We start from the raw sequence: 27,029 nt of genomic DNA, 5'->3' as shown, positions 1-27,029 counted from the left end.
TGCCTGCATCGCGTCCGTCGAAGTAACAAGGTGTTGTGCCGAACGCCTTTATCATCCTCCCTCCGTCAGGATCCAAACAGCCCTTAAGCCCCGAAAGGAGAGCCGCAAGGTTCCATGAGAAGAGATAGATCAACTATTACACGCTAGGCTTTCATCATCTATCATATGTTAGCAATTTGTGCGCATTGGTCTGAAGGAAGTAAAATGTATATCTCACCTATTCAAAACTTGGAAGGATGGAGAAAGAAAATTAGACGCGGAATTTCGGAGATTTTTATGTAGTGGGCCATCTGACGCTAATCCCTGTTGGTTGGGCGGAAGGATTCTGCCACATCTTGCGATTATTCTTTTTAATCTACCATCTTTCTCGGTCATAATACCTTTGGATTAATGTTAGGAATTGGACTTGTAAAAATCTTTCATTACTTTTTGATTGAACAGTTTCCCCCAAATCTTGATATCTAACTCAATTATGATATTGAGCAGAGCGGGGCGGGTTACTCCGCGCCTTTGCTCAAGGTATATCGGGATCTCGAACTATCTCCGCAGCAGTAGAACAGGATTGAGAGGAGGTATTCAAGGTCGTACTTATTCTCCAAGTCTGTTTCATACAAGGTCTATCCTTTGTGAACAGCGTGACACTATAGTGGAGCACCCACAGTTCCTAGAACAATACAAACAAGCTGGTACTTATACCTTGTATCCTCCCAATATCCTGATCTTGATCAATATGAGAAGCTAATAGATTAACCATGCAGTTGAATTTCCTGCTGCTACATATGACTTTGAATCATTTCTCTCTCAGGCTACCCCAGATGAAGAAGTGGTACTCCATGGCTATCTCGGAGTACGTAAAGATCTATCCAAGAAGCTTGCCTTTGTGCGCTTAACAGACCCAACGATGAGGCATAGCATCCAGCTAGTCTCGCTAGCCAAGAACGGTGCTTTAGAAAAGCTCAAAGCTGTGCGTGCAAACAGTCCCGTTGCTGTTCGAGGAAAGGTCAAGGCGAAGCAGGCGAAAGGCTCCGAGATGGAGAAGACCGATCCCTGGGAAATTCAAGTTGATGATATTCGAACACTAAATGATTTTCCAAGTGATATCATAATGAAGTCCGACACTGTTTTCCCCCCCAAGCAGCGATTCCTGCAGTTGCGTTCGGACAGTGAGTTGCGTGATGCACTGCGATTCCGCGCTCAAGTGCACAATGTCTGCAAAGAAGAGCTGGAACAATGTCGACCACCGTTCGTGGAAATCGAAACGCCTCTTTTGTTCAAGTCGACACCCGAAGGTGCTCGTGAATTCCTTGTGCCAACCAGAAAGCGCGGCTTGGCATATGCTTTGCCTCAGAGTCCGCAACAGTATAAGCAGATTTTGATGGCGAGCGGGATACCAAGATATTTCCAGTTCGCGCGGTGTTTCCGCGATGAAGACCTTCGTGCAGACAGACAGCCGGAATTTACTCAGGTAATAGCGCTCCGGACCCTGCCAATTTATCTTTAGTATACACTTCTAACTATCACCTAGCTCGATATGGAAATGTCTTTTGCCACTGGGGAGGACGTTATGCGGACCGTAGAAGGGATCATACGCAGACTGTGGTCAACTTTGATGAAAGACCCCGCGCCATCGGGCCCATTCCAAAGAATGTCCTACCAGGACGCCATGAGTCGCTATGGCTCCGACAAGCCCGATACTCGGTTCGGAATGGAGATCTCGCGAATTGAGCACCTTCTTCCGGTGGACCTTGTCAGCAAGATTACACCCCTGACCCTTCCTATAGTTGAGGTTTTCAAGCTCGAAAACAACGAGAATGACCCCGCCGCTATGTCCGAATTCATCTCTCAATTCCTTGACTCTCCAGCCGGAGTGCCGTTCAACAACAACCCAGAAGGTGGCCCAGGCATTTTCGTGTACGACGCAAAGAAGCCCTTATGCGGTTTGCAACCGTTTGGCTTCGAGGCCGCCGAGTACTTAGAAGAACTACTCGAGCTCGACCACGGCGACCTCATCGTAATTCAAGCCCGTGAAAAAGCGCCTTTCTCCGGCGGCTCGACTCCAATTGGTGACCTCCGTCGCGCCCTCCACTCCGCAGCTGTCTCATCTGGATTCAAGCCTGCCCCTACCGGCTTCGACTTCCGCTGGATAGTCGATTTCCCCCTCTTCTCTCCCTCCAGCGACTCCGAGCCCGGCCAGGGAGGCGCGGCCGGAATCTCATCCACGCACCACCCTTTCACGGCCCCCAAGACTGCCGCCGACGTCGACCTCCTCCTAACAGACCCCACAAAGGTCGTCGCCGACCACTATGACCTCGTCGTCAACGGCGTCGAACTCGGCGGTGGCAGTCGCCGTATCCACGACGCTACGGTCCAGGAGTTCATCCTCCGAGATATCCTCCAGATGCCCGCCGAGCGGTTAGCGGACTTTTCCCACCTGCTAGAAGCTCTGCGAGCCGGGTGCCCACCGCATGCTGGTTTGGCGCTGGGGTTCGACCGTCTTGTCGCTGTGATGCTGGGTAAGGAATCTGTGAGAGACGTTATTGCGTTCCCGAAGATAGGCAAGGTTGGAGAAGACCCGATGGTTAAGGCGCCTAGCGTTATGACTGAAGAGGCATTGGAAACATACCATCTTCAACTCAAGGAGTGATTTTGGTCTCGCGGCTACGACTAGCTAGAAGCTGTATATATACGATGGGTCTGTACTATAGATAGATGTAAAATATGATACCCGATCTCTTCTCAGGTGGTTTCCGAGATACCCGTAGCTATTGGCATTCTGGGCCACTTGGCCAATAGCTATCGATGAAATAATGAAAGATACCGAAGGAAATTCATGGCTATATATACCTACAGTTCGGAGATGTCAAGAGCAACCATGTCTGTTATACAAAACGCCATCACCGTACAAAAAGGGAATCAATCTAATACACAGGAAACCAAGGCAAGGAGTGGAGGAATCTCACTGAGTGACTATGCAGCGTTGGCAGGACGGGAGCCAGCCACAGACGCTGACTGAGATACGATCTGATTTCCTGTCTCTTCATCCTCACCTTCGTCGTCATAGTAGAGATAATCATCCTCGTCTTCTTCAGGTTGGCCGAAGGCGTTTCTCCAGACACCGTCCCATAGACCCTTCTTTGTAACGAGACCGCCGACAAGCAGGATGGGAAGTTGCCAGATACTGGCCCAGAACAAACCGCGGGCTGTGCCATTGGCACCTTGATGCTGCCAGAAATGATATGCTTCTTTCACTAACCAACCGTTGGCGATTGAGCTACTTACCAAGAAGCCGTGGCCGACAACACCAACATACCAAAGACCAATGGAGATCGGGAACATCAGGATAGAATAACGCAACGCGACACGGGCATTTCGAGCGGGATTAACCCAGCAGAGCATTTTGTATCCGGCTCTCTTGTATTCCTCGCGGATAGTATGGGAGAGGGCGTTGAAATGGGGAAATTGCCAGGCGAATAAGATGCCTCCGAGCAACCAGCCACCAATGCTATCTTTGCTGAAGAGCATGTCGCGCCATGTGTCGTGGCCGGTTGTCGCTGTCTGGCCTGCCGCTGCGACCCAACCCATGAGCGGAGGAATACCTCCTACAATAGCACCGACCCAGGTATTGATCACATGTATACGCTTCAATGGCGTATAAACGAAGGCGTATAGGAAGATGTTAGCGGCCGACAGACCAGTCACAGTTGGGTTCGTGCCGAAGTAGAGCAGAGCGAGACCCGAGGCGGCTGTAGCAACGGCAAACAGGAGGGCAGCACGGCGGGAGACGAGACCGCGGACGATGGGCCGGTTCCGTGTCCGGGACATCAGTGCATCATATTTCGGTTCGAACATCATATTCAATGTATTGGCACTGCAGGACGAAAGGAATGTTCCCGCCGTGAGGTAAAGAAGAGTAAGTGTAGAAGTTGATAGAGTCGGGAGCGGCGTCATTGATGGGTCGAGAGCAAGGAGAGACGAGATAGGGTACATGCCATAGGCAGATGTCGTAGACAGCACGATCAACACTGAAAGACGAGGTTTCGTGAGAGCAAGATAAGCGGCTATTTTACGTCGAATAGAGGTTTGGGGGAGGGTGGCTGAGAGGTGCGACAACTGCGCCGAGGCATCTGGAGGAATAACATGATCTGTTCCGTTATTCCCAGCTGCCTCTTCCTTTAGACGTTTCCTTCGACGATGGGGCAATTCCGACTCAATTGATTGCATAGAGGCCGACCCCGCCTCTCCTTCGCTTCTGGAGGTATTGGCAGCATTCGCTTGCGCGGAACTGGTGGTGGATAACGACGGGGAAATGCCATCCTTGCTCACTGTACCCTCAATGCCTCGATTCGCAGAGAAATACGTCTTCTGGAGGACGGCGGAAGAGGATTGATCATCTGCAACACTTGACTGTGATCGCGCGGACGACAGGAAGCTGCGGAGGGCGGAGGGCGGATGAGAACGATTGTTGCGTATGAGGCATCGTGAACATACGAGGGACGGATCGCGAGTCGATCCCAGCCTCCGGAAAGATGAGCGGAGGAGGATCATGGTGAGAAGGACATTAAGAAGGATCTGTTTAAACTGTCATTGAACCCTCATAGAACGAGGTCAGAATTCCGATGAGCCCTATCGCGACGGAGAATAATTCCTTCGCCCGGCGGTAGGGACCATAACCGCAGTTCAGTTGTTCTGACAGCTGTCAATCAATCGGTCCATTCTTAAAAAAAAAGTTCCGTCCTACAATTCTCACCACAGCGAGCTGTCCTCGGTCTTTCTGCTCTTATATATTGACAATAGATCATTTCACCATGGCCGCTTCCATCATGGAACCCCTCCAGCAAAATATCATCACCCCTCTCCAGCCTTACCTCCGTCAGATCGTCTCGTCGCTGCCGGAACCCGTCCACGATACCGTCACCTCGCTGATCGGATCATCCTGCCACAACGCTCTTTTGGTTGATCTCGATGTCACCAAAGACCCTGCCTGCACGTCCCTTGCTATCTCCAAGGCACTCGGAATTGCCATCGTGGGTGCCAGCGCTATCGTGAAGGTTCCCCAGATTCTGAAATTGATCGGATCTCGCTCCTCGGCCGGCGTGTCCTTTGTGTCGTACGCTCTCGAAACTGCTAGCTTGCTCATCACGCTGTCGTACAGTGTGCGCAACCAGTTTCCTTTCAGCACTTATGGCGAAACCGCGTTGATTGCCGTACAAGATGTAGTGGTGGGTGTTTTGGTGTTGACCTTCGCCGATCGATCAACTGCGGCTGCGGCGTTCATTGCCGTTGTTGCGGCCAGTGTGTACGCTTTGCTTTTCGATCAAACTTTGGTGGACGCGCAGACTATGTCTCTTTTGCAGGCTGGTGCTGGTGCCCTAGGCGTTGCGAGCAAGCTGCCCCAGATCATTACCATTTGGCGCGAAGGAGGCACTGGACAGTTGAGTGCTTTTGCGGTATGTACAAAGCTTTCTTTCATTCTTGACCAGTTTGGAAACTCGACTAACGTGGGTCTAGGTCTTCAACTACCTTGCCGGCTCTCTGTCCCGTATCTTCACTACCCTCCAGGAGGTAGACGACAAGCTGATTCTGTATGGCTTCATTGCTGGCTTCACTCTGAACGTGATCCTGGTAACCCAAATGGTGTACTATTGGAAGGCACCAACAAAGCCCCAGAAAGCGAAGAAGGCAGCTCCCAAGCCAGTAGAGAGGGCTCCTGTTGCACAGACCTCGAGCGCATCTCCCTCTCCTAAGCCGTCTGGAAAGACCCCCACTACGCGACGCCGCGGTTAGTTTCTTTATCGATTACTTTCCTCAGTACGCAGTTTTAATGATACAACGTAATACATTTCCTTCACGAAATGTTCTATCCTGCATTCCTTCGTAACATCCCAGAATCACCTCTTCCCCGGCTCCGCCCCTGTAGTCATAAACCTCAAAATATCCTCCAACGGCACGGCAGGCTCCACAAACTTCTGCTGCTGATGCTGCGCAGCCGAAGCAGGCGCAATATCAAATTCAAACCCAGCCCCAGCCGACTGCCTTCTAACACCCACAATCTCCATCTCATCCTCCTCCCCTTCCTCCTCATCCTCACTCTCACTCCCCTCATCCTCCAACACCCTCGCCAACCCCGTAACAACATTCTGCACCCCCATCTCCCTCTCCTCGAGCGTAAAATTCCCACCCCAGTTCCTCCGCCTCGCCTCCTGATTCGCCTCCACGGGTGCCCAATCCCACAATTCCGCCAGCTCCGCCTCCGCCAGCCCCGATTTATCCTCTAGCGCAGACGCGCCCGCCTTGCGACCGCGCGCAACCCAGTCCTCGACGCGGGGGTCGAGTTTCGTCCGAAGAAGCTGTTCGAGGGTGTTGGCCTGTGTACGGCCCGGATAGTCGGGGCCCGGGTATGCGACGAGGGAAGTAAGGAGATCACGGTTGTCCGAGAGGTGGTCAGAGACGCTGAGGAGGTTGTTTGAGATGATGCTGGCTTGGGATTGGAGAGAGGACCTTTTTTTTTAACATAAATTAGCTTCATTACGACATATCTCGCACATTCATTTATTATTAGTAGAATTGACTGTATGACCAATTAAACAGATAATAAGGAACTGGTTGGAACTGTAGGGTATAGACGTACCAAGATGGCAGAGGATCACTTTGATTTAGACTTGTGATTAGGGACGCCAGCGAGCGCGTGAGCTGGACCAGTCGCTGGCGGGATTGTTCGAGGGTTTTCAGCTGTTCTTGCGTTGGGGTGGCCATTTTCCCTTTTTCTCTTTGTTGTTTGGGGTGCTATTGGTGCTTTAATTTGGTTGTTTAATGGCGTGGTTGGAGGCCGGGAGGAATTGTTGGATGCGATTTGGAGATCAATCCAACGATGGCGGAGATTAGATGCTATCGCTTGATCGGGTTTAGTGTATGTTTTTTCTCCCTCCCTCTCTCCACGGATTGGGTTGCTTGGGGTCAGCCAGTCAGTACCGTAATCGCCCACCACCGAAGTAGATACGATATGCAGTCCACTCCTATCTATGTACAACTCAAGTTCATAACTACCCACGAGCCCCTTCTGAATAATGCTATAACCAATCTTAGACACTGGCTAAATTCGCCGGTGAAGAATCCTGCAGAGTTCTATTATTATCATTATCGGGTTTGCATGGGGGTGATTGGAGCTTGGCCGGGGGACATGAAACTTTTAGACGCCTGTCGGTCCAATCTCCTCTCTCGCTAAGCCGTGTTTATTTTTAGAGACTTGCATCCTTCGGAGTTTGGCTCGTCTCGGTGGGTGGGGGGTTTGGTGTATATATTCTGTTGCTTCGGCCGTGAGATTTTTCTGTTTACTTTCTTGTTCTTTCTGTGTGTGGATTTTGATATGTTTTTCCGACTATGATATATGACATGAGATGAAAGCCGACTTCCATCGTAGAGGAATACAAAGCGGGCAGATATTATTCGCTGAATGATTAAGGAATGGAGGGGTATATCGCGATGAGCACACATCTCTTCATCAAACATAACGACATGCAAAACGCCAACGCAGACGGCTGGTATCGAAACTACGAACATGCACGAAACCATACGTCGTTTATCGGCCCGAGAGGACCCTTTGCATGAACCGATCTTATGACTGTAGTCATTATTACCGCTTCTGCTTGGAGTCCTGGCCGAAGTACTCTGGGTGCTCGGGGTTTTTCTGTTTTTCTCCGTCTGGGGAAAGGTTCAGGGGCGGGCTTGCGACAGCGGACGCGGTTACCTCGGTGAGATTCTTGGAATAGCCCACATCGCGATATTGTCCATCATTGTCGACGAAGCTGAAACCCTGCTGCTGCTGGTGCTGCCCGTGACCCTGCTGATACATGGTGGGTCTGTACATTTCGTGGTAGTTCGCCCACGGGGTACTGATCCCGGTATCGTTCCACCGGGCATGGAGGTGGCTGGATTGTCGGTGCTTTCGGGCCTTTCGGCGACGCCACCGAATGAAGAAGAAGCAGCATATGGAAAGTGCACACAGCAGAATCACGAATCCCAGGACCGGGAGTGCGATCACCAGAGCCAAGTTTACCCCAGGACCACCGGTCGAGGTTGGGTTGATAAGGTCTACCGTTGAGGATGGTAACAGCGACTCGCTGAAGATCCTCGTTGGGCTAATAGGGAATGCGAAGCCCGTAGGTGTTCGAAAATGGCAGTTATAACGCAGCGCTTCAAGAACTGCGATTCAAGGGTTCAGGTCAGCTACGCATGTTATTCGGAAAGATGGGGGGGATCTAACGCACAGTTTGCCATGAAAACCTGCGATTGACCATTTGTTGGATCCTGGGTCTGGGTGAGTGTGAAATTGTAGCACTGTTCGCATTGGGTAATGAGATTGTCGGCAAACGTTGTAGTGCCACACCAGGTGTAAAAGTTGTTCGCACCCGGGTCTGTCAGATCAAACTCTAGGGCTCTGTCCAACGGCTGGCAATTCACTGTGCACTGCGTGGAGATATTGCTCACACTCTTAGGGAAGCCATAGACACAGGAGGTAAAAGTATAACGAAGGTTGTCTGCAAAGCTCGGATGGTTAGAGAACACCCAACAGGCGGAGCCGGTGTATACTTACAAAGTCCCCAGTCCACATCCGTCTCCCCGGAAGATGGGTCACTGTAAGTACTTCGCAACTGACAGTCGACGCACTGCTTGAACTGAGACCCTTTGCTGGTGGAAGTAAAGTCCGTATCTAAACAGGTAATCTCGGATCCCGTTGTATTGGTCGATTGCTTATTGCAAACGTTTGCACATGGCGATCCTGGTGCTGTCCGCAACGCCACGGCCAGCGGGACTAATTGGCAGAGGATGATTAAAGCTGCCGCCCATACAGACGTAGATCTTGGAACTAGGCCCCAGGAGCCGAGCATGTTGGTGTTGGATGTATTCTTCAGATACTGCCTGCACTATGACAGCCAAGAAGCAAAGCTTGTCCGCAGTGCTGGCATTTAATACTCAGCGCACCTGCGGACCCGACGTGGATGAAAAGGGAGGGGAAGCACCTCGATTGTTCGGTGCGGGAAGCAGAGAATGACGAGATGAGTGAAGTTGCAGTCTTTCACGATGACTGGACACCGAGAGAGAGGCCCTTCCGGTACCTTTGTGGGATTGATAAGGCACAGAGTAGCATCCGTGGTACGATCATCGTGCTTTGGAAGCTGTCAAGCATCCCAAGCTAGTCAAGACTGAACAAGCATGCAGTGTGCAGCCAGGCGCTAAGAGTACCTGTAAAAGACGGGAACTGGAACGGCGATCGTTTCCCAGTGACAGGTGGTTCGTGTGATGGGCGTGACGAGGGATTGGTGACGAGTGATTGTGATTGTGACGGCTGCTGCAGAGGGTCGCATCGCCTCTGCGCTTGAGGCTTCCCATTCGTCGATCTCCTTTGGAACCCCTCATCTTTTTGTTTCCTGCCGATCGTCATTGGCGGAACGATCATTTCGAAGATGCACAGTGCAATTCTTGAGCTTCGGAACATCCCTCCGACTGTTGTGATGCCCATTTGCAGTTTCTTTGGCACTCGGCGCTTAGAAGAATCGCAAATCACACTGTCCCTGCATTGCGTTGGCCCTTTTCCCCAAATCAGGAAACGCAACTAAAAGAAAATATAACAAATGAATAAGATAGACTTAAATAAAATTAAGTAATAGAAAAAAAAATAAAGATGATTGGAATGACGCCAGTTATCCGTGACTAGATGCCATAATAATCATAACAAAATAATAATCGTATACAAGTTTCTAGTCCCCGAGAATACTCCACCGAATTGCCCTTCGCGCCGAACATCAGTTGGGCGCAATTCACCATCATTGGATGTCTTAGACAGGGTAAATCAAATCGCTCATAGACTACTAGTAGGAATTGGTCAAAACGGATTGATATGGAGCAAAGATAAAAAAGAAAAAGAAAAAGAAAAAAAAATAAGCCTCCCACATGAGATACGAATTAGATAATAACGCCACTATGCAAGTTTGTTCTTTCTCGCTGGTGGCACCGAAAAAGAAAAAAGAAATAGAAATAGAAAGAAGCGGCGAGGCATGCAAGAAAAAAGCAAAGAAATATCCAAATCGGTAGATCGGTGATTTTCGTGACTCATAGTATCTTAACGTATCAGTCATTCGCAGGAGCCTGTTCTTGCACAGGAAACTCGAAAGCATTCTCTCGGATTCAATATAGTGAACATCCACTATCCGTAAAGATCATCGTAGGACGGCACCAACTCCTGTTCTGCAACCGGTGCAGGCTTTGGCCGATGCATGAACTTGGTATCACGGGGACTAGGTCGGTGGCCTAGTCGAGGGTCTTCAGACGGCACCGAAGGGATAGACGACGTATAACTGGTATGTCTCGAGCTTGATGTAGCTGGTATAGATGCTGTCGGTTCGGTCGTAGTGCTCCGTAAACTGAAGTGACGCATTCGTGATGTGACCGACAGCGGCGGTGATTTGGACGCGCGCGAATAGGCATCGCTGTCCTCGCGGGATTCCGTGCGAGACCTGTCTCGTGGATATCGTCCCTTTGGACTATGAAGGCCGGATATGGAATCCTCTTCCTCATCAGCCGAGGATTCGTCAAACCCATCCCTCACTGTAGGGTGGGCTTTATGTCCTACTATGGGACTGGGAGGGGGCGCTTTTTTCTTCGATCGCCCTCGTAGTTTTGCGTCGTAGTGTCCCGTCGGCATAGTCATGGCTGAATCAGTGGATGATGTCCGCTCTTTGAAGTTTCCCGAAGGTAGAGCAGATGTGTGACCATGGCGATCGAGCGAATCGAGAGAACCATGTCGTCGACAGTGATCCAACATTTTAACGGGTATCGAATTGGGCGTTCCAACAGGCGACTGCTCATATTGACTCCAGGAGCCTGCATTGGGATACGTGATAGCCACATCGCCCCAGCGGGAGTGCAGCTCCGAAGAGAGCTTCCGCTTTCTTCTTAATTTTTGAATAATACCCGTCATGATATTCCAAGGGCTTTTCATAAAACGAAGCCTGCCCACATATGCGTGGTAGGCGTGGCGTATGAGCTTCAGCTGATGACGAGTGGCTCAAAGCATACAAGATTCTGTCAAAAGTGTGCGTGACGCATGCCTTGAAACTGGCAAGCTATGCGTGTCGCTCTTCTACCAAGTCGTCAAGAGGGGTCGAAGAGTAACTAAACGGAGCAAAAGACGGGAAATGTGGAATTACTGGAGACCGCCAGTCTGCATGGGATGATGATATATCAGTATACGTCCTCGACGACATACCGCCCGTCGAATGACAACTGCATGTCTCTCTGAACTGGCGGCAGAGGAAAGGCCTTCCGGAAGGATAGACCATCAACGGGCGGGTTCCAAGGCAAGTTTGGTGCGAGAAGGGGACGCGTCTTGGGCCCGGCAGTTTGGTTCGCCCCTCCTCTATCCCCTTCCAGTGGAGGTTGACAGAGCACCAGTAGATGAAGAGCGACAGACCGATCTCCCTTGGTCACCGAGGGGTCTTCGAAAACGGCACAGCGACTGACGATGGTAACTGGCTCTGGGAAGCTGGGCTGATCATGACTATGACAGGGAAGACAACCGGGTCCAGCACCCGGCTTCATAGCTCATGAAGATAGGGCCGAACGAGGGGTGAATATTACGGCGCAGTCATCTTGCGTCTACCGTCGCCCACCACGACATGGATGTCATGTAAACCGGCGTGGGTCTTGGCTTGGCGTGGCGCTTCATGGCCAACATCACACTGGCGAGCAGACAGGGGACCGGACAGCGGCTATGGCTTGGGAGCAAGGATGTTGTACAAGTCCTTGCCGTTTATAGGTGCGTCGACCCCGCGAGCGCAAGCGATGCAACATCACCTCACAGGGAAGGTGGAGGGCATCCATTCCTATGACTGGCGAAGTGTCAGATGAGTTAATAAAGGAGGCCCATTGTGTTCAAGGGACCAAAAGTCTCTTTACTTAACGTCTCCACAGACACCAACACACTAATTTGCACACGGAACCATATGTCCTTCCGCTGCGGAGGGGTTAAAAGAGGGGAAGGGAGAAAAGTCGTTGGCTGGCGCGAGAACAAGCACCCGGTTGATCGTCGCGGTTGAACCCGAACCATCCACCGAGCTTATCTACGCGCCGTGATGGAGACGACGTGGGATAACCAATATAATAAACTCCCGTCCAAGATAAACGAATTGTTAATGCGCTGCAACTAGACCCTTTGGGATGTTTGGATAGGATATGAACGTCCAAGCGGAGTTTCCCGTCAAATGACCGATGACAAATTCATCCTTGACATCCTTGCCCTAATATCCCGATTGGGCAACTACTACTACTTGATCCTTGTGAGTAGCCTCAATCGCTGTCCAACGGCGGTAGATATCTTTTACGAGTTATAGTTATTTAGCGTTGGACTTAGTGGTTCAAAAGTTGCTAGGGTCAGCAGCCCATTGACTACGAGAAGTCGTGGTTACAGATTATTAGACCCTATTCGACAAGATACCTGTCGGACATCCATTGTACTATAGCTTCAAGGCCTGTAAACTACCAAAGACTATGACACACGTTCAAAACGTTTTATTACTTACCTTTTGTACAAATTAATGAAAATGCTAGCTATTATTTGTTCATCTATTTATCTGTTTTATTTTTTATTTTTTTCTCTCTGTACCTCCGTCTCATTTGTTCTTGAGTGGTCTACTTAGTCCCACTGCCAATACCCGTCAGGAACGCAACCCTGCACATGGGCATGGACGTCACGCCCAGAAGTGCTAGTGATGGACAGTGTAGCCAACAACACACAAGCGCCAGCACCAGCTTCAATGATAGCTCCCTGTAATAAGTCGGACTTAATGGAGTCATCTTACACCTTGTGAGAGTGCCCCTCAGAAGTAGTACTTTTTACAACTCTTCTCTTTCTCTTGTACGAAGTACTGTGGATTCTTTTCACTGCCGCAGGTGGGCTATCTCAAATACTACTAGGAGCGATAATGGTCCAGTTATTGCCCTTTCTCCCACGACTCAGAAAGGAAGTTGTTAATAACATGCTACTTCCATTCGACAAGTGGACCTGATCCATCCCACAGATCTTGGTATGGCATTCTTCTTTGGTCGGGATAAGTACTTATCTCTAAGGCTTTGCTGTCTCTGGTTGTTTGGTTTGTTTGCTCTATTCATGACGTTGAGTATAAGGAGCAATCGTTTGAATCAGAATAGAAAGGGTGTCCCCCTCCGCCCTTTCTTTCCCCTCAGCATCGGACTCCCTCATTAACTAACAGGGACTCGACCTCAAAGGGAACGTATTATACTTTCTACTATGCACCAGATCAAAGGAAAGTCAGACCATCAGTTCTTTTCTTAGATCATGGAGCAGAACATCGCATTCGTCAGGGTACCATGACAGCGAGACAGTATCATCTGAGTCCATACACTAGCGACAAGGGACATGCTTCATTATTATCATCAATTTCATCATTATACCTAATGCCATGGCAAAGGAACACAGAATTCGTTACTGTTATGAACCCATATCATCGTTTCCTCAAAGAAAAGAAACGGAGACCCGAAGCAAACAGGGAAAAGCAAAAGCCCACCATACACCATACGCCGTACTAACCCATTTGTCCATTCCAATCCCAATTTACCAGCCCAACGCTAACCAAAACCCACAGATCCGTCCCACTTGGCAATCGAAGCCATTTCTTAATGAAAATTAGTGACCAACCTCGAAAGCACAGGTTTTGGTCGCCGAAGTGATTGCGCCCCCTCTAAAGGTCGAGAGAAATTGGTGGTGCTACTATCCGAGTTCATCGATCGAGAACTTTCCAGTGACAGTCCCCGCTGCTCTGCCTGAGATGAACTTCTCTGTGTCTCTGCTGGGCCTGTGTACTGTTGCTCCACTCCTCGAATGAAAGAGAATGGCCTTTCCTCGAACATACCGACCGGGTCCACCTGGGTCGGTCGATTTATTTTAACTGATGGCGGCAGTTGACTAATAGCCTGGTACTTCGAGGGGTCATAGGCGGGTATAGTGGTATACGCTGGTGGCGGGGTGTCCCCGGACAGTCTGCCACGAGGGTGGGTATGGTTTTGCTCTCGTGGCTGACTATAGGAATACATTGACGAGTAGGGTCGTGGTCGTTCTATTCCCTGGCTACCAGAAGGGCATCCCTGAGGCGTATATCCCATCGGTGCCTGCATGACCAGCATGTCCTCCTCGTATTGTCGGATGCGATCCCATCTTCGTTTCTTGAGGAGAAAGAACAAGATCCCCGCAGTGACTAGTTCGGGGTCAGCAACAGATGTTTCTGGTGAGTATGTAGAGAAGAAAGGCTATACTTACTAGCAATAGCAGCGACACAACCCAAAACAACCCCGATTATAATCTGATCGGTGGCTGGGTCACTCGAGCGAGTCACCAGTGACCTTCGGCAGAGAGGGAGAAACATGGTGCAAGCTTGCGGGGTAAGATGGAATGGATCGCTGGCCGAGAGAAAAACACTTGAGCTTCCCCCCTCCCGTTGAGTTCAGTTCAAGAAGAGCGGAGACACCCCCCATTAAGAACTCAAGTTCACCTCCAGCCTCGTTTCAAGATAGCTTGTTTGAGATCATTTTAAGTTCCGGTCAGGGCATCTGCTCCAGCGTTGAGTCGCGGCTAGCCAGCGTGACAATATGCAGTGTATCCAGCAAGCACCAGTCTGTAACAGAAGCAATAACCCCAAAAATAGAAGGATTTCGGCGATTGCAGAATCATTGGCTGTCGATGCTCGGTTTCGGAGCTGCAAGCGCTCGGGTTGTCGTATCAGCGGCAATTGAAGGATCGGACCCGCATTAGTTGATCTATTTTAATGTGTGCAAATGAGGAGAATTCGGAAATTCTGGGTAACTGGTTGCAGATCCCACCTTGGTTTCTATCATTCTAGAATTCTAAACATGTTCAAATCGGGTGTGTTCAAGATCAAGACATGCCTGTCGGTTCATTCTATAATTTCAATATACGCCACGCTTTGTTAGAGGGCTAGACCCCAAACCTAACCTCAACGTCTATGGACCCCGGTGTACTCAGAGAAAAGCATCTCATCCAACATGTCTCACACTTAAATACTTCAGATTCTTTTGTTTACTCGGCATATGGTCGATACACAGCGATTCCCCTGTCCGTAGAGAGATCCAGGCTCACTCCTTGTCCAACAAAGTATACATATCCCTCCTGCAGGTCGAACGTCTTGACAGACTTGCCCTCAGACAGTTCTAACCGCCCAGATCCTTTGGTAACAAATAAAAGACTCGGTCCTGAAATAGCCTTGTGTGTTTCGTGCTCTCCGGCTCCCAGACTAGTCGCCAAAACGTTAAACTCACTGAAAGGAGGCGCATACTCATCCGATTTCCCATTGGCACCCTTGTCACTCTTTCTCCGCGGCAAAAGAGCCTCGTCCACTCCATGTGGTTTGAAGGTCAGCGCGCGCAAGAATAAATCGACGTTATCGCGTTCTGCACGCGGACAGAACCCCGTATTAATCACATTATCAGACCGCGCCATACACTCAACGATGTCACCACAGAGATATGCATGCATACTATCCGCAGGTACGCAGACAGCCTCTCCAGGTCCAAGAGTCATGTAGTTCATCAGTAGCGCGGCAACCAGGTTACCGTTATCAAACTCAGTATATTGCTTGCTAAGTCGATCGAGCATTCCGGGGATATAACGATGCTTTCCGAACTGGCCTTCCGGGAGATCCTTAAGACTCTGGATGATCTCCGAGACAACGATTGGAGGCAAAGTGAGGAGCGTCTTGCAGAGCTCCCGGAGTAGATCATCGTCGAATGGCTGATTGGAGGGTACTAATTGCTCAATTGGCTTAAGCTTCATGATCGCTTCGATTTCACTGAGGGGCTTGAAACCAGCAAAGAGCTCGAAATTGGACAGCGCGACTGCGATTTCGGGCTTGTGGTTTGGGTCATTGAACTGGTCTGGATTTTCTTTGTGAAGCTGCTCTGCTAGAGATTTGTCTGGGTGGACTTGGAGAGGGAGCGCTTTACTAAATGAGAGGATCTGGTGGTTTGTTACGTTAACTCAGCTTCTCCTGAGACTCAGGCAATATTTTATCGGAGTATAGGACTCACCTTCGGCAAAAACGGAATCTCGGGTCCATACTTATCAAGCGCCGATTTCCCAACAAGCTGTGGGTTCTTCTTCAGATAATCGGAGAGAAGCTCGCCTGTTGAAAGGATCCGAGAAGGAACAGTCGGGTATGTGCCCATCCACATCTATCGATTGTCAGAGACAATGCCTTCACAGTACCACATGGGTCACTCGAAATACCTCAGAGTATGTTTGGTCATCTTTTACATCTCCATTCTTGGGGGTCTTGGACCAAAGCTGACCAGCTAACGAGTTCTTTCCTTGCTTACCCCATGGGTCATTCTGAGTAAAGTACAACAGTTAGTATTTAGCAATTGGCATATGCAAGAACAGTACTAAGAAAAAGACTTTGTTATACCTTTACTCCGCATTGGAGCTGAACAACCGGTTCCGCCATTGTTGCGAATCGAGTGTAGTATCTGACTTTGATTCAGATCGGTGTCTTAGTGTCTTACGTGGATCCGGAGAGAAAGCTTCAATTTCTGAAACTGTTGGATTTAAGACAAGAGAAGAGAGTATTTATGTGTAGGATGAAATGCAGCCCTGCGTTAACATGTCGTCATGGAGGGAAGGTGCGCCTGGAACTGATCGCAACTTCCTTTTTGGGAAATTCCTGGTCATGACTTCATACCCACCGAGCCCTAACTCCAAGACTCCAAGACTTCAAGAACTTCCATGAAGCCAGGAGTTTGCCCTTTTTTTTACCGATCCGGCTCAGAGACTGCCAATGGGATATTCAACAGAAGGGATTCGGAATCAAATGTTCCTTAATCGTCAGACTGACGTCAGTGCCGTGAATGCTTCTGAACACCGATTACAAGTCGTATTCCATGTTCATGTTATTGAACAAAAGCAGTTCTAGATTGTAGGTATATCAGATCTGGAGTCACGTAAGCTGTTCATTATACGTGTATTCGTGGGAGTATTTCAGTCAACCACCAACGCCTTGCAAAGCCCTAACGCAGAAAATGCCCATCGCGCTATAACGGTCGCAGATATATACACCATCATGACACGATGATCGCAATGATAAATCTCAAAAAAAAAAAAAAAAAAAAAAAAAAAAAAAAAAAAAAAAAGAGAGAGAGAGAGAGAGAGAAAAAGAAAAAGAGAAACATAGACTTTTATCCATAAATGTCTTCCGCATCAGGTACCATTGTCATGGTCATGCGCTTCGCAGCACGAATTCTCTTCTTCTCCACCGATGAAGTCGCATTCATTTGTGCTGCCATAGCCCACTCGCTATACTCGCCACTAGTTCTGTATCCCGTCCGAGATGGCCGGTGAGATCTCTCGTGGGGTTCAACGTAGTGATTGTATTTGTCCTCATAATGAGAATCCCGATGATGTCGTCTGGGTCGATTTTCCCTCTCCTCGGTCCCCGCGTAGTTGGACTGCGTATTATGTTGCGAATTCGTTGAGTATCTGTGGCTTCCAGGCGAGACAGCTGCAGCCCGTGCATCGGCTGGGATATATCGGAAACGAGGCGAATCATGAACCCGCGAAGCCGCTTTCTCAGCCACCTCAGTAGAGTAGTCTTGATGGATAGGTTTGTAGGCAAACTCGGTTCTTCGATCGGGGTGGTGCTGATGCTCCTTCTCGTCTGGATCCTCGGTGGAATGTCTTGACCGTGGAGCCAAACGCATCGAAAGACGACGAGGGTTCAGTGTGCTCATGGAAAAGGAATTTTGCCTAGCTTGGGCAGTAGTATTCTCCGGAGCAGAGGCTGTATCGTAATGCTCCCGTGAGGACCTAGTAGAATTGCCTCTGGCGAGGTTATTACCATAACCTCTGTGAGAAGATTGGCGAGGGTTCTGGAGTTGATTCCATGACCCCTCAGTCGGGGCTGAGATTGATACATCTCCAAACCGTTCGTGAAGGGGTTTGTAGGAGTCGCTCTTGCGAAGGCGGTTCAGGGGCCGTTGTACAATGCTTGCCATAATGAAAATAACTCGATGTGTGGAATAGAAGGATGACAAGACAAGGTTCGAGTGTGTAGCAACCCAACGCTGAATAACAAAGACTGTTGGAGGCATGAAACAAAAGAAACCTCAAGACATGGAAGGATTCATGAGCTGATGCGTCTGACGAAGCACAGACCAAAGTATAAATCCAGAAGGATTTTGCCTGGGCTGAAGATGCAGTGGCATCGTAGAGGATGAAGGAGTATAAAAGCTTATCCTTGAGCCAAGAAGTTTCAGAGCTGGTTCTTTTTTTGTCTCGTGCCCGTCGAGTTACAAGCGCAGGGTCAGCGTCATGCATGCAGATAGGCTGTAGTGCAAGTTGCCAACATTAGAAGCAGATACACTCGACTGATAGGTGGGAGAAGTGCGGGCAGGCGCATTAGTGTCCGCGTCTGGAACCACGGATTCATCGCTGATTGATCGGCATTAAATCACCTCTACTTAAGTCCTGTTCCATTCTTAGCAAATTCCCCTCGAAGGAGTCTATTATTATCTATAGCTAATTACCTTGATCGCAGAAATTAGTTCCGACCTAACACTGCATAATTCGGCCAAATTTAGAACCATCCCCAAGCGAAGCACCAAACAACCCCGCGACAGATTCGTGAAACACGCCTCCTCGTTGAGCATGTGTGCTCTATAATTATCACAAAATCACAACATGTATGGTGGTTAATATTAGCAACAGACAGGTTCTAGACAGTCTTGAACTCATTGCTGGGCCACAAAGACCAGTGGAAGTGCCAGTCGCAGACCTAGACTTTGTTTACCTACACGTGAAGAATATCATCCCAGTATGATAATCTACTCTTTGCAATGCCTTCAGGATGCCTGGTTACTGATCATCCTTGGTGGTAACCTCTCATCGAGAATCTTGGTCATGGCCCTGCTCAATGCCATTCGAACCAAACTTAAGAGGGGAAGCAGGAGGCTAATTTAGGACCTCGGGTATTGTAATATATACAGCAAATTATGCTGAATAGGTCTACACCGAAGTACATAGAAAATGAACGGCTGAAAGCCTACCTACATGAGGGAGGATTTCACGTAGTCGAGCAGATTGTTGCGTTGTATACTATACTCAAGTACGAGGCGGGTCTCACGGTGACTTATAATCAACTGTATAGAGCTCAGCACTGATCGCTGCATACTTTCAATTCGGGTGATGTTTCCGGTCTTTTCAAATTAGGTGGTTTAATCAGGCTAGTGCTGGGTATTATTCAATTCATATAGTCGTCCTAGCTATATAAGACAGACAAAGCTAATGCGGCCTATGATACATTCATACATGAACTAAGCAACGTAGTTACCAGCGCAGACTATCTAGGTGTAAATGCATGCCTATATAATGATATTACCAAGATATGATTGAAAGAACCGTCTATCCTAGCCAAATCTTGCGAATCAGGGCGGATCGCCCTGTAGCTAGTACCCTCTCTGAAAACGCCAATCGCTGAACGCCGCTAGCTTTGCAGCAGTAGCAAACCTATATCTATCTAAACCAATTCCCAATTCTAGATGCCAAGATAACTAGATGGAAAGGTAAAGAAATAAGACGAAAGAACGAGAAAATATAGAGACTGCATCCCAGGTGGCGATTTCCTGAGATGCGCAGCAGAGGCTCATCCGATCCTCACTGAATCCCATCATGGGACGTCGGATTTCGAACCTGCAACCTCCTTATAGTGTGGTGGAAGATTTAGGCCTTTGCAAGCAAGATAGTGTGTCGACCGACATATCGGGGACACAAAGCCAGCAGACCGCATACAACACGGCATACCATCTCGCTATGAGCTTCGGTTATCGTGCAATACCACCTCACTTAAGCAAGCAAATTCCCGACACAACTTTGTTAGTTGTAGGCGGGAGGTGAGAGGTCTGGATGACTCGTGGGTGTCATGCGGAGCGTGCGGTTTTGAGGGGACGATATCAACTTGGTGGATAACTGGCGTGCAGAAATCAAAGAGGGATCTGTGACATGGGTTGAAGGCTGATGTTGTGTGCCTACAGATGATCTCCTTGAGTGAATAGATGTAGTTGGTAATGACCGCAGCGACGGGAGAGCACCATGCGGAGCGGACCAGCGAGGTGGTTGATGATGGACTGCTCGACCCTCTGCAAGCCCGAGTCGTTCCAAAGCCAAGGGTCGCGTCTCTTCGTCAGTGCCGGAGTCCGTGAGAGATAGGTCATCGTTAAGGTCGGGAAAATAACTCTCACGAGCTTCAGCTCGATCATCATCTGCCTCATCTTGCCGATCGGTGTCTGACGATTGTTCAGGCGACTGTACACTACAGCATCGTCTTAAAAGTGGTCTTGCTCGGCGACCAGAGTTGGCCCTAATATGCTTGGCCTTTTCGACTTCATGACTGTAGGAGCTTCTCCGGTTAAGCAAGCGGCCTCGGCCACAGCTGCCGTCTATGGTCTCCGAATAGCCCGGCAGCCCGATTGTCCTTAAGGTGGTCTGACTCGAACTAAAGGCCACTCTGGCCCGCATCTGCTGAATAGCTGAGTCCAAAGCTAATTCAATAGCGCAGTGGTTCCGAATCCGTCTGAGTTTGGGCCACGTCGCGCGCTCCCCTGAAAGACATGCTTTAAGCATGAACTCTCTAGTCGGATTTTTTAGTATTGCGGGGAAATGGGTGTAGAGTATTTCGGGGTAGATGTTAATATCCCCGGAATATTTCTGGTTCACGATTGAAACCGTTTTGGTCAAGGATGTTGGGAAAATACCAAGTTCGGATAGAACCGTAAGTCGATGCAGTATCTCATCCTTTGCGAGGTGTGTCATGGTGTGGAACAATCTAGAAGTCAAGGACGGGGTCTGCGGCGTCCCATGGGTCGGGCCATCATACTTCGGGAGAAACGGAACCACATGAGGATTAACCTGCGACACAATGAAATGGTTGACGTTGAACATTTCCGATAGACGGGTCATCGGTAAATCACCATCTACCGAGCCATCGATATACTGCCTATGCAAGTCGTTCCAAGGGACTGCCTCCCCTGTCTCTGGATCTTTGGCCATGAGGACAAACGGCGAAAATACTAATGGAACCGAGCACGAGACAGCTCTGTGAAAGTTAGTCCGATAACAGAAATTTGTGTGGCGAAAAAGGACGGAAAAGAAAGGTAGAACGTACACTGCAGACCAAATCAGCACGTTAGGTGCTGTGATGTAGTTCAATAGCTTGGGGAGCTCATATATTCCAGCACTAGAAACGCAGATGTTAAGTATTCTGCGCGTTCTATTATATGCTTCCTGAAATGTAATATCCCCAAGCCAGTTTCGCATAACCTTGGCCAAGTTGGAGATATCTAGAAAAGAGCCGTACTTCAAAAACCTGGCGGTCTTCTGGAGTATATTCTCCTCCTGGTCAGGATCATTGAAAACGGCAAAGTCCCCATAGGCAAACGTATCCAAAAGCAACGGAAGTTCGTCATCTGTCCGAGTGCAAAAGACAGCGCAAACAATACTTCCAGCCGAAGCGCCAGAGATGATACGAGGGAGGAGTTTTGCCTGCCAAAGTGCTTTGAGCACGCCGATGTGATTCATGCCGAATGTTGCTCCACCTGAGAACAGTAAGGCGCTCCGGCCAAAAGCTTGCCTTGCTGCTAAAAGTTGATCAAGGATATACTTCAACTCCAGCCCATCACAACGACCTTTCGCTGACAGGTCCACCAGTGACGATATTGTGTCCAGGGCTGTCGTAATATACTGATCAATCAAGTCCTTCGTACCGACGTGCGAATGTCGATAGAGAGAATCGTTACGCATGTTTCCTAAATCGCGGCTTAGGGAGGTGCGGATTAGGAATATCATCCGGCTAACGTCACAGCTGATGCGAGCTTCTTCAAGTTGCTTCAGGCGTTCCTGTACTAGATGGGGATCGTATTCGGAACTCTCGAAGGTTGCTTTCCAAGAGTTATTGTCTTCCAACTCGTCTAACTCGTAGGCGCAGTCCTTCCACTCTTTGTATGATACAGCCTGGAGCATACAGTTAGAAACCAATAACCAGCTGTGTAGTAGAAAAAGAGGAAGCCAATAACATTTGGTAAAGAAAGTGCCAACATACATTGCGCATTTTCAGATACAGCACCTGCTTTCGATCATCGGTAGTAGTATGCCCATCCTTGTCCACCTTAGAGAAGCCATCCTGGTTCACACTATACAAAGTGTCGCCGGCCCAAGTCAGGGAGGACTTGATAACGGATGACAGCGAGGGAAGGGAAACGGCTCTCGAAAGGAAACGAAACTGAGTGCCAGAGGCCTCCTTTACGGACGACGGCTTTCGAACATGTTTGCTATTGGGATGGCAGTGAGGGCGTAGTATGGGAGAGTCATGAAGGATTGCCATGCCAGGCTTCCACTGACATCAAGGCATTCGACCGAGAAAACCAATAGCACCTCAGATGGCTACTATAAAAAGAGATTGTTGGATAGAAGAGACTATCTAAAGGGAAAACCAGTCAAAGGATAACACATAGAAAGGGATATGGAAAATAAAGATCTAGTATCGAATCGGATATAAGCATAAGTCAGGGAATTTAAGCGTTCATCTCTATGACCATGGGGTGGAACAAAACTGGGATGGTTTCGGGGAAACTGCGCAAATCATGGATAAATCTGGGGGTGTGTCAGCAGCGCAGCCTAAGGCCCCGTCCGGAGTAGATCCAGACGTCACGAGGGGCCCCTGTACGTCCCTGGTGATTGGACAGAAGTCCGGTTCAGTGGCTATCGATCGCCACAAGCGCTAGTAGTCAGCCCCAGGGAAACCGCTCATCATGCGCGCATCAACTCCTTTTCGCGGGGATTCTTCATTCGGAAAGCCCGTCTGAACACCGTTGAACCAAAACATTAACAACGTCCCAATATATTCATCCCACAACCCACAGGAACAGCACAAGGATTTACCTTCGGTTCTTAAATCTAAACTGCCAAAAACTTTATATATAAAAAGAAAAGAAAAATCCGGATATTATAGACGATGATCACCAATCCTTCAACTCAGATCATCTGCTGGATGATCTCATACAGCCCCACAAGCTGAATGGCGGGGATGATGCTAGTGCCTGATCAAGTCAATTAATTGTATTGCGAAAGGCGGGCAGTACTGCGTCGAAAGAAATTCGCCGGTGGAGAGATCGTATCAAGAGAGTCAGGCCTGGGGACGGTACTACTACTACTTCTACTGCCTTACTACTAGTATGGTAGTATACTAGTAGATTTCCTACAGGGTCACGGGTGTTCTCCGGTATGTACCGTACGGGACATTTTCTATGCGATGGCCTGAACAATACACCGCATTTTTCGCAAGCTGATGCGATACGAGATTTCAATGCAACCCGCCATATACAGTAGTAGTTATGAGCAGTGATGGTGACAATTATGTAATGCTTACTGCGTAGTATTATACATGAGTAGTGCCTCAGATATTCCTTATCAACGAGTTAAGCCTAAAATCTCCAGTCATGGGTTAATGGTCGGTAAGCTGCGATACCCATGTTCAACATGCGAAGTATGTGTAACGGTATCAAAAATTTTACGGAACTGCAGACCCAGTGACACGATAGACCTTTGGGACTCGGATCTCAGACTCCGGACGAAAAGTCCCCACTATAAGTTTGGGGATGGTCATGCGAAGCCAGGGCTATCACATGCTTTGGGGATAGGAGGTGTGCATGTGAAACGGGCCTGAAAATGGGGAACACGGTCCCATCTCTCAGTCCGATATTCTAGACCTCTCCTAAAGTGATCATAGAACTGCCATTAAGTTACCTTTCATTCGCTATGTAGCAAAGGTCAAGGTATCAGACGCAACCACTTTCCCAGTGCTTCTCTTGCCTGCGACTCTACCCCATTCTCTCTCCAGAAATGTCCAGCTCCGTCAATCTCGGCCGATTGAAATTGACCACCGGGCATATGCGACAGTTCGTCTGACCATTTTTTTAATTTACTTGCAGACGTGAAGCTGTCCTGATTGCCGTAAATAGCTAGACTTGCATGGGCGCACAGCTGACGAGTTGGCTTCGGACATGGAATCTGTCTCCGTTGAGCTGGACTTTGAGCCCCAATATCCAAAGACATTGTGGAGAAGAACGTTAGGAACAGATTGAGTGGCGGCAAGAGGGGCGACACGAGAAGGTATGAAATTGTTGTTCCTGAGATATCCAGCGGTTCTTCCATAGCCAGGTGGTCGCCTGTTTCCAGGTTTTGTTCTTGAGTTGAGTTATTGGCTTCCAACAGAGCTGAAACTTTCGCTGCACTTTCAAGAATCCCATGTGCTTGTGTGCCAGCACTGACGTTTCTGAAGAGATCCGCAACGACATTGAGGGCAGGAAGATGTGATGCGATCAATGAACCGTAGGAATAACCACCGAGGATGAGATGGATATCTGCCCGGTCAAGTGTAAGCTGAGGATTGGAGCCTTCAACGTTAGCCCCACATGGGATATTTCCATCCCCTCGCCGTGAGACTTCTTGCGACCTCAATGAATGCAAGTAGCACAGCATGAATCCGTAGAAGGAAACATAATCTGCTAATTCGGGCTTCGCGGTCCAACTAGTCCGTCCCCCCGAGGTACCAGCACCACTACAAAGCAGATCAGTATACACCCACTCAATAAGTATATATATATATATATATATATATATATGGAGAGAGAAAGAAGAAAAGAGAGCAAACAAGTCAAGGAGTCAGGGGTCCCGATAATGCCAGCCATTTACTTACCGAAAGTTGAATGTGCCCACAATATATCCACTCTCCAAAAGCTCGCCTCCGACAAAGCTTACGACTGGGTCGTCGTAGCACCCACCGAGAGGAGCATATGGGTGTGCGACGATAGCCCCTCGGATAGTTTCTGACTGCAACGAAGAATTACGGGGGAGATAAAGGCGACAGTCAAGTTGAGTCTCATCGTGAAGTGAAGGAATGGTGAAGGAGTATGTGGGAGAGGGTAAGTACATGTTTTTCTTACTAGATTCGGCTCAAGATTTCAGGTATGTTGAATCTATAGCAACATACGGAGTAGATCGATACCCGAGAACTGAACCGTTAACGCGGCGAACGGTTCCTGATGTCACGCTGCCGGAGGGGGTTTAAAGACCCCGGAAGTTGCAAAGTTGGTCAAAGCGCCTTCCCCAATACGCTCTGCTTTAGGTACTTCAGGCTTCCAGCCCTACAACCCTGGACAACGAGCCCAGATCATTACCGATTATAGATTATTATAGTTGCTATAGTATATTACTGATAGTTTCCTTCGAAAGTATTGCAAGAAGAACTGTCAATATTTCTATGTATTTGATCATTATCTAAGAAGTTAAGGATTTCTCTTAAGTTTCTGGAAGCAGCCACGCAGGATCCGGCTCATCATCTTCATCTTCCGATCTAGATATGGTGTCAGAATGATGTTCTTCGGCATCTTGTAATAGATCAGCTGGAGGGTCGGGGTTGTCAACTCCAAGTGGATCTTGATGGGTATTATGCAGATTATTTTCTCCGGACTTGTCAGGCACCCTTCGTTCTGAAGACTGCGACGGGCCTTCATCCGGAATATCGAAGGCGTCAAGGAGCATTGCTCGTGCTTCCCGCAATGCTTCGAGTTCAGCAGCAATGCAACAGACAAGCAGTTTCCAGTCTTTGTCCTCTGCAATTCCCAGATAGTGTTCCACGTGCTCTGTTGTCTTGTGTAGGTCTTCCAAAATCCCACGAACATGGTCGAGTTCGGAGTTGTTCTCAGCAGCCCTAGAAGATTCTAAAACTTGCGACTGATTTTGTAGGGAGCGGCGCATCTCTACCTTTAACCGTCTTTCGAATCGACAAACTTCTAAAACAACCTGTTTCCAGACTCCCCCTCCTGCCTCAAGTGCCTGTATCTCATGATCTACTTCTTCTTGCCTTTTTCGCAATTCGGATTGCTCCGTTGTCCATTGCTCTAGGGCCATATCGAGCGTCCGGCGTTTAGGATTCAATGAATATAATGTTGTACCATTAGCGAAGCTCGATTGGGGTGGGATAGGGGGTTTCTGAAGGAACTTTTGGATGTCCGACTCTAACAGGGATAAGGAGGCCTTGTAAGAGGATAACTTGGACTCCACCGAGTTTTCCATATGCGCTAGCTCTTCCATGACATGACGATGCCTTGCTCTCATTTGAGATAGCTTCGTCTCCAGCTCATGAATGTCCGCCTCTAGCTTGTGACCTTCCTCTCGGAGTTCCTTAGTGAGTTGACTTTCTCTGTTTTTGTAGATTGTTGACACAGCCTCCTCAAGCCCGGCCTTTTTTGTGATAAAGCCATTGATTTCATCCAGCGCATCGGTTCGTACAGCAACACGAGCTGTGAGTATTTCTCGCTCTTCCTCCCTAAGTTTAAGCAAGTCGAATATGGATTTGAATATTCCTTCCCGCGCAGCACGCAAGCTAATCTTCTCCGCAACCGGTTGTCTGACTGGGATGGTCAAAGGCCTCTGAAGGACGCTGGGTTCGGTGGAAGGAGTAGAGCTTCCAGTGGGTGTCTCGTTTAACCGAGGTCCTTGGAGACCTGCTAAGAGACCCTCGCTTTGAGCATCGATAAGAGCCTGTAGGCTATGTTGGATGTGTTTCGCTTCACGGTCAATATAAATCAGAGGATCTTGATGGTAGGCAGACGCCCTAATAGGCAGCGATAAGAGACGTGAATCCCCGTTTTTCGGAAGGGTTGTCGACATGATTAAACAGGAAGATGGTTCACCTGGTTTATGGGCTAGATAGAAGCTACTCGGACATTAAAACTATAAGACAAAAATACCATATCGAATTCACAGAGACCTAGGGTATAAGCTGCCTAAAAGCAAGTCAAGGCATTGAGCCTGACTTGGATGTGTGACCTCCGTGGTAGCTCAAATGTTGTTGTCTTCTCGGTGGGCTCGTGACCCTTTCAAGGAGCTTGAAACCCAT

General features: G+C 48.8%; 13 protein-coding genes across 13 annotated transcripts; 2 read left to right on the top strand and 11 right to left on the bottom strand.

Moving 5' to 3' along the window:
* The first annotated feature begins 309 nt into the window (after positions 1-309).
* Positions 310-2,740, top strand: F9C07_2281891 (putative aspartyl-tRNA synthetase). The gene is made up of 3 exons (XM_041290790.2): positions 310-686; positions 759-1,465; positions 1,526-2,740. Exons 1-3 carry the CDS (start codon positions 473-475, stop codon positions 2,642-2,644), a joined length of 2,040 nt encoding a protein of 679 aa, XP_041144486.2. The 5' UTR covers positions 310-472; the 3' UTR covers positions 2,645-2,740.
* Positions 2,741-4,707, bottom strand: F9C07_2281890 (putative heme a biosynthesis protein). The gene has a single exon (XM_041285289.2). The coding sequence runs from the start codon at positions 4,543-4,545 to the stop codon at positions 2,968-2,970; it is 1,578 nt and encodes a 525-aa protein (XP_041144485.1). The 5' UTR covers positions 4,546-4,707; the 3' UTR covers positions 2,741-2,967.
* On the top strand, positions 4,708-5,854 carry F9C07_2281889 (putative monosaccharide-P-dolichol utilization protein). Its single transcript, XM_041290789.2, has 2 exons — positions 4,708-5,447; positions 5,509-5,854. The coding sequence occupies exons 1-2, from the start codon at positions 4,806-4,808 to the stop codon at positions 5,782-5,784; spliced, it is 918 nt and encodes a 305-aa protein (XP_041144484.1). The 5' UTR covers positions 4,708-4,805; the 3' UTR covers positions 5,785-5,854.
* Positions 5,855-7,313, bottom strand: F9C07_2281888 (putative RNA polymerase II mediator complex component Med8). Its single transcript, XM_041290801.2, has 2 exons — positions 6,629-7,313; positions 5,855-6,498 (listed from the first exon to the last, which is right to left on the bottom strand). The coding sequence occupies exons 1-2, from the start codon at positions 6,751-6,753 to the stop codon at positions 5,889-5,891; spliced, it is 735 nt and encodes a 244-aa protein (XP_041144483.1). The 5' UTR covers positions 6,754-7,313; the 3' UTR covers positions 5,855-5,888.
* Positions 7,314-7,630: 317 nt separating this feature from the next.
* F9C07_4863 (uncharacterized protein) lies at positions 7,631-8,885 on the bottom strand (the record flags this gene model as incomplete). The annotated part of the gene is made up of 3 exons (XM_041290800.1): positions 7,631-8,199; positions 8,265-8,534; positions 8,591-8,885. The coding sequence occupies 3 exons, from the start codon at positions 8,883-8,885 to the stop codon at positions 7,631-7,633; spliced, it is 1,134 nt and encodes a 377-aa protein (XP_041144482.1).
* Positions 8,886-9,543: 658 nt separating this feature from the next.
* Positions 9,544-11,117, bottom strand: F9C07_1395893 (uncharacterized protein). The gene has a single exon (XM_071508067.1). The coding sequence runs from the start codon at positions 10,994-10,996 to the stop codon at positions 10,202-10,204; it is 795 nt and encodes a 264-aa protein (XP_071364994.1). The 5' UTR covers positions 10,997-11,117; the 3' UTR covers positions 9,544-10,201.
* A 52-nt stretch (positions 11,118-11,169) lies between these two features.
* Positions 11,170-11,595, bottom strand: F9C07_4862 (uncharacterized protein; the record flags this gene model as incomplete). Its single annotated transcript, XM_071511280.1, has 2 exons — positions 11,170-11,218; positions 11,264-11,595. 2 exons carry the CDS (start codon positions 11,593-11,595, stop codon positions 11,170-11,172), a joined length of 381 nt encoding a protein of 126 aa, XP_071364993.1.
* A 2,050-nt stretch (positions 11,596-13,645) lies between these two features.
* F9C07_1396399 (uncharacterized protein) lies at positions 13,646-14,770 on the bottom strand. Its single transcript, XM_041285288.2, has 2 exons — positions 14,330-14,770; positions 13,646-14,267 (listed from the first exon to the last, which is right to left on the bottom strand). Exons 1-2 carry the CDS (start codon positions 14,433-14,435, stop codon positions 13,690-13,692), a joined length of 684 nt encoding a protein of 227 aa, XP_041144481.2. The 5' UTR covers positions 14,436-14,770; the 3' UTR covers positions 13,646-13,689.
* A 336-nt stretch (positions 14,771-15,106) lies between these two features.
* Positions 15,107-16,529, bottom strand: F9C07_4860 (mannose-6-phosphate isomerase, class I; the record flags this gene model as incomplete). Its single annotated transcript, XM_041290799.1, has 4 exons — positions 15,107-16,042; positions 16,114-16,257; positions 16,313-16,414; positions 16,491-16,529. 4 exons carry the CDS (start codon positions 16,527-16,529, stop codon positions 15,107-15,109), a joined length of 1,221 nt encoding a protein of 406 aa, XP_041144480.1.
* Positions 16,530-17,256: 727 nt separating this feature from the next.
* On the bottom strand, positions 17,257-18,072 carry F9C07_4859 (uncharacterized protein; the record flags this gene model as incomplete). Its single annotated transcript, XM_041285287.1, has 1 exon — positions 17,257-18,072. One exon carries the CDS (start codon positions 18,070-18,072, stop codon positions 17,257-17,259), a length of 816 nt encoding a protein of 271 aa, XP_041144479.1.
* A 1,876-nt stretch (positions 18,073-19,948) lies between these two features.
* Positions 19,949-22,451, bottom strand: F9C07_4858 (putative patatin family phospholipase; the record flags this gene model as incomplete). The annotated part of the gene is made up of 3 exons (XM_041290798.1): positions 19,949-21,167; positions 21,237-22,081; positions 22,170-22,451. 3 exons carry the CDS (start codon positions 22,449-22,451, stop codon positions 19,949-19,951), a joined length of 2,346 nt encoding a protein of 781 aa, XP_041144478.1.
* Positions 22,452-23,844: 1,393 nt separating this feature from the next.
* Positions 23,845-25,243, bottom strand: F9C07_1395279 (Alpha/Beta hydrolase protein). The gene is made up of 2 exons (XM_041290797.2): positions 24,825-25,243; positions 23,845-24,686 (listed from the first exon to the last, which is right to left on the bottom strand). Exons 1-2 carry the CDS (start codon positions 25,058-25,060, stop codon positions 23,897-23,899), a joined length of 1,026 nt encoding a protein of 341 aa, XP_041144477.1. The 5' UTR covers positions 25,061-25,243; the 3' UTR covers positions 23,845-23,896.
* Positions 25,244-25,426: 183 nt separating this feature from the next.
* On the bottom strand, positions 25,427-26,800 carry F9C07_4856 (uncharacterized protein; the record flags this gene model as incomplete). The annotated part of the gene is made up of 1 exon (XM_041285286.1): positions 25,427-26,800. The coding sequence occupies one exon, from the start codon at positions 26,798-26,800 to the stop codon at positions 25,427-25,429; it is 1,374 nt and encodes a 457-aa protein (XP_041144476.1).
* Between the last annotated feature and the right edge of the window lie 229 nt (positions 26,801-27,029).

This window comes from Aspergillus flavus, chromosome 3 (assembly GCF_009017415.1).
Source record: "Aspergillus flavus chromosome 3, complete sequence".
Classification (NCBI taxonomy): Eukaryota; Fungi; Ascomycota; class Eurotiomycetes; order Eurotiales; family Aspergillaceae; genus Aspergillus; species Aspergillus flavus.
Note: the sequence above shows the minus strand (reverse complement) of the source record. Positions and strands in the feature narration are given on the sequence as shown.